We start from the raw sequence: 5391 nt of genomic DNA on the forward strand, positions 1-5391 counted from the left end.
AGATAAAAAATCAGAGTTCAGCCTGAAATGATGATTAGCTGCAACATGTTCTCTGAAGAGTAACAGAGCCATCTGCTGTCCATCAAGAGAAGACTGATAGGATAGGATAGGATAGGATAGGATAGGATAGGATAGGAGGATAGTATGGACAGGACAGGATAGGATAGGATAGGATAGGATAGAAGGATAGTATAGGTCAGGATAGGATATGGATAGGACAGGACAGGATGGGATAGAGGAGTTACAGCAACCATAAATAATACAAATAAATAACACAATAAGATGCCAAACAAAATATACAGGAAAAAAAAATGATGAAATATATTACATATCATGAAAAGACTTTGTTTTGCAACTATTATACCACAAAAAAAGATTTTCATGATTCATGTATTATATTAAGGATGGAATAACAAGTTTGGCTTTCATTCCTGATAAATTAGAATGACTTCAGCCAAAGCCTTACAATAACATTTATTTTATTTATTAATACATTTATTTAATACAATACTAAACAAAATTTAGTGAGAGAAAAAAAAAACAATAAATTATATTATACAATGTGCAAAAAAAAAAAAAAGATATTGTAGAATTATATTACTGTAGACTATTTTTAGGATGATATAAGAAGTTTGGCTTTTATTTTTGATATATTATTAGTGACTTCAGTGAAAGCCTTACAATAATCTTTATTTATGAATACATTTTCTTTTTTTAAGATTTCAGGTTATATAATGAATGTCTTCAATTGCAAAAATAAATAAATAAACTCTTTCTCATAAATTATAGCCAAGAGGTCACAAACATGATTTGGCCATGTTCTTGTGGGCTTTTTTAATGCAAAAACACGTAAGAGGCTGAAAATGAAGTGTAATGTATACTTCAGAACTGCAAGGCAATCACTGACATCTGCACTCCAAAGCAACAATGAGAGGAAATGTCAGTATAGGGCCTGTCCCGTTCCTCCCAGGCCAGCGGCTCTGTCCTAAAACCTCATGCTATCTACTGTTCTTAATCACTAACCTCCAGATACCCTTAATGAACACTATGAAAGGAAAGCACACTGAGGTGAAAGTGGTCTGGTCCAGGGCAAAATCCTGCTTTCTCTGCAGGGATCTTATCAGGGTTTTGTTTTTACAAGAGCTAGCCTCGCCAGGATAACCCAGCACAAAGCTGGCACTCTACATGGAAAATCTGAAGCGTTGTGATGACCAGCAAGACTACAGCAGACAAAGTGGAACAGTTAAAGCTCAAAAATCTTGGAAATGGTGTTATGAGATCTTTTGTTATGAAATACATAGAAAAATGCTAGGGTTTCGTCTGTTTGGTTTTGATTTTATACTGTGCTTTTTTTAGCTGCCATTTCTATGTTAATTTACACATTGTAATATGTGGAAAAGACATTGTAAACATTAACGAATGTGTCCACATCCCTCTACTCTAATATTTTGAATGGCCATATTAAAAAATAAAAATATTGAATTAAATAATATTTTTCATGCTATTTTTAAACTGTATAGCATTATATTGTATTTATTATATTATAAAAGAGATACACAACCATTTAATTTGGGGTCAGTACTGTGAAATAAATGTATACTTCTATTCAGCAAAGATAAATTATATTAATTTAAAAAACAAGTGACAGTAAAGAAAGCTTTACAATCACATAAATTATATTTTAAAATAGATTTAAACCGCAAACTGGCAAAGTGCCATCATGGTGACACAATGGTATTGTTCATTGTATACGTCATTGTTCATGCCAAGCGACTGGAAGAGAAAGGAAAATAGGGACGAGTAAAATATGATGAATTTTGGCCAAGGGAAAGATGACAAATGACAGGAGGAGAAATGGATTTCACACACACCTTGATTCTCCTCCTCTCTGTACACTCCTCCCTTTCCTCTCCATCCCACAGGAACCCTGGTCTGCGGAGATAAGGACAGCCTGCTGCTAATTTTAAGCAGGAAAGGCAGGAAATGTGAAGTGAAGACTTTGCTTTTCCACAAACAACAGAGTAGCGACCCCGGCCTTGGAGAGGATCCTGTGTACCACAGTGCTGAGCAGTCTGGGGCTGAAAAAGAGACGCAGACAGAGAGAAAGAGAGAGAGGAGGGTCCCTAGAACTGGGGAGCTGGATAGATACAGAGAGAGACACAAGAAAAAGTTAAAAGGAAGAGTGAGAGGAAGAATTGGAGGGGAGAGACTGTGTCCCCTCTCGTCTCCCCTGTATCTCTGGAGAGAGCTATGGCGGATAACAGCACTCATCCCATTGTGGACATACTGGAGTCCTTCGGACTGAGTAAGATATTTTGCCATCTTTACACACTTGATATAGGGTTCTCTTTTGCATACATGGAAATTAACTTACAATGTTACATTGTCAGCTTTGTACTTCTTTAAAAAATCTGGAGAGTGTAGAAAATGTTGTCACGAGTCTTTTAGGAGAACTCATTTTTCAACAGAAATGCAGACAGTAGTAACTAGCGGTAAAATATATTGGCAAAAACAGTCCATAAAAAACAACACCGCCAATGTGCAGTTTTTTCCATTCGGTCTCTCCAAATGTCATTTCCAGATGATCCTTCACTCTGGACTGTGATTCCTTTCACCCAGGGAGAAAATTGCATATAAATATCCGTATTATTTTACACACACAAGTCTCTAAAGAGTTTTTGATGTCATATTCTTATAATAATACATAGAAGTGTTATGTGCTGTGGTTAAAAATGGCTATAATTTGTCTGTTTCATTCAAATATAACACTAAAAGAACACATGGCTCCTATCCTATGCTTTTTAACCCAATTGCTCAAAAGTGTTGTCAGTTTCAAAAGGACCTGTACCAGATAAAAGTCCTGTGTGCTAATGAAATTGGTATTTCTCTAGAGTAGACAGTGGAATGCCATAACAGGAAGTTTCCTAAAATGCAAACTATTTAATTCACTTTAGCTGCAAAGGATAAGAAAACATTGGGTGTGCCTTCTATTGTGGAATTTGGCCCAATCCTCAGCTACATTTCCATTAAGGAAAAGAAACCAATAAGCGAATTATTCAATGAATAATGAATTATTCAGCTCATTTTGAAGGATGCATCAAGTGGATCCTTCATGTCCTATGAATAATTTGCACACATTCCAATTCACGAAAATAACTGACGGAAAACGAGTCGGCGCAGAGCTTGTCTGAGTTCATTATGAAATGTAAGACAAAACATTGTTTGGCATAGATGTTATCTTTTGTTTTGGTGTAAATTTAATGTTTTATTTGTATAGGGACAGATACAATAAACATAGATAAAACTGTGACAACAGCCATCCAATGCGTGTATCATAGTGCTTGTAGCTAAAGCGAATTTGCAACACTTGTCCCAAATTATGGAAATTACAATAATGTAAGCCCTCACTGTATTGCATTAACAAAAAGCCATTAAATATAATGATTTTTAATACAAAGTATGTTTCCAAAATTAATTTTTTTTTAGTATTTTCGCCTAGTGACCATGGGGGTGGAAACAAATTTGTGACGTAGCCATGCGGACTTAATAGACCATCTCAATCTAGTGTTCAATGCTGATAGGAGGATAGAAGCCTCAGAAGGACTGGTCAAGGAAGGACGCAGCCCTCCATTTGAGATGCACTCTTCATGACCATTAAAAAAAAGTATGTTCTATATAGTATGAATGTGTGACTACTGCAGTATGAATGAAATTTGGAGGTAGCCTATTACATCCACCATGTTGTCATGTGACCCACTGCATCAATTGCGTCGCTTCACTCCCATTCGTAAATCCTCTTCCGTATCCATTAAATGTGCGCTTATGAATCTCGTTGGAACTAGTAGGTCATCCAGGTACTTTTTCGCCTACTGTTTTATAAATACTGTGAATTTGAACATACTAAGTTCACAAACTGATTTTTCACTTATATAGTATGGAAGTAGGCATATTTAGACACAGCATATGTGTTTTAAAATCGGCTTAAAATATCAAACATGTCTTATTTCCTCTGACTGAATGGAATCATGTGAAGCTAAAAAAAGTCTGTGCCCATCCATACACTTGCATGATTTTCAGTGAAATCTGTCAACTCCGACTGCCCAAAACCTGCAGACTGGCTCAGACTATTGGCAACTAGTGTAGACTCAAACTGTCACAAACTTTTTATTTCTTCTTTTTTTTACCACTTTCATTTTCTTTCCTTTCTCCAGGGGATGTGATTTTGGCCTTCTGTCTTTCTATGGTTGTTGGTCTTCTGCTGGGAGCTGTGGTCTATATGATCTTGACCTGGATGTCTCGTCGACGGGCATCGGCCACCATCACGCGCGTACCCATCCACCAATCCCGCTCCACCACCCGTTCATCCTCACCACGCTCTCGGCCAGGCTACAGTCGGCACAGCAGTGGCTTCGACCGACGCAGCAATAATAGTCTGGCCAGCGCTGCCTTCTCCTTCCATCGGCAAACCTCGTCCTCACCGATAGACTATGGTGACTCACCGGGCCGCAAATCAAGCTTCCGGGCCTCTACCTTTCATCCTCTCATTCAGTGTAGCCAGATTGCTCGCGAGGCAGAGGAAGGTGCCCAGGGTAGCCTGCCACGAACCCCCACTCTCACTACCGGCCCTGGGGCGGCTGGATCAACCAGCACTGTCAGTTCTATGGTCACCCCACCCCGGGCCAGAACCCGACCGGATTCCTTCTGGGGCAACAACAATCTAAGGGGCTTCCATGCTGGCCAGACTCCACCACCTGCCTACGAAAGCATCATACGAGCCTATCAGGAGACGACCACGTGAAGGAAGGGGACATGCTACTGTTATGGGGGAAGATATACATGCATTAATAGACTTGGACTGGAAAATTGGACAACTGAAAGCAATATTGATGGAACTTAAACTGACATGGCCAGTTTTTTAAAACTTGTATGTGTTGATTTGTGTATATGTGCATATTTCTGTTTGTTCATAAGTGTGCAAAGTCAATCGAAAATATCAGAAAGTGTTTGAAAGAGAGAGTAAGATGAGTTTTTTGTTTCTATAGGTTGATTCAAAAAAGCCAAAAGATATATGTTTGTGTAAGAGGGGGAGAGAGAGAGAGAGAGAGAGAGAGAGAGAGAGAGAGAGAGAGAGAGAGAGAGAGAGAGAGAGCATGAAATGTTGAAGGTCGCAATAAGCATGAGGACATATCTCTGAGACTTTTATCCTGATCTCTATTGTAAATTCCAAGACAGACAGTTATTGCAAACACTAATTTAAAATAGTTTTGCAACAAACTCATTAAATTGTGTATTTATTGGCTTGTTTTCTGGGAACTCTAGTCTTTTGGAATCATTGTAAATATTTCCCAATGTACTTGTAAAAATAAACAGACACGATGCATTTTGCAATCA

The 5391-nt window shown here is 38.2% G+C and overlaps 1 protein-coding gene across 4 annotated transcripts; it reads left to right on the forward strand.

Annotated features, from left to right (window-relative positions):
• Positions 1–1948: 1948 nt before the first annotated feature.
• myct1a (myc target 1a) lies at positions 1949–5391 on the forward strand. 4 transcript variants are annotated; one of them, XR_013822888.1, is made up of 3 exons: positions 1970–2305; positions 4212–5016; positions 5102–5391. XR_013822888.1 is itself a non-coding variant. In XM_079887699.1 (2 exons), the coding sequence occupies exons 1-2, from the start codon at positions 2251–2253 to the stop codon at positions 4796–4798; spliced, it is 642 nt and encodes a 213-aa protein (XP_079743825.1). In that variant the 5' UTR covers positions 1949–2250; the 3' UTR covers positions 4799–5391. The 4 variants fall into 4 exon arrangements, 1 of the variants encoding a protein (XP_079743825.1); XR_013822889.1 differs by having other exon boundaries at positions 5112–5391; XR_013822890.1 differs by having other exon boundaries at positions 5126–5391.

This window comes from Squalius cephalus (genome assembly GCF_949319135.1).
Source record: "Squalius cephalus genome assembly, chromosome: 12".
Taxonomy (NCBI): Eukaryota; Metazoa; Chordata; class Actinopteri; order Cypriniformes; family Leuciscidae; genus Squalius; species Squalius cephalus.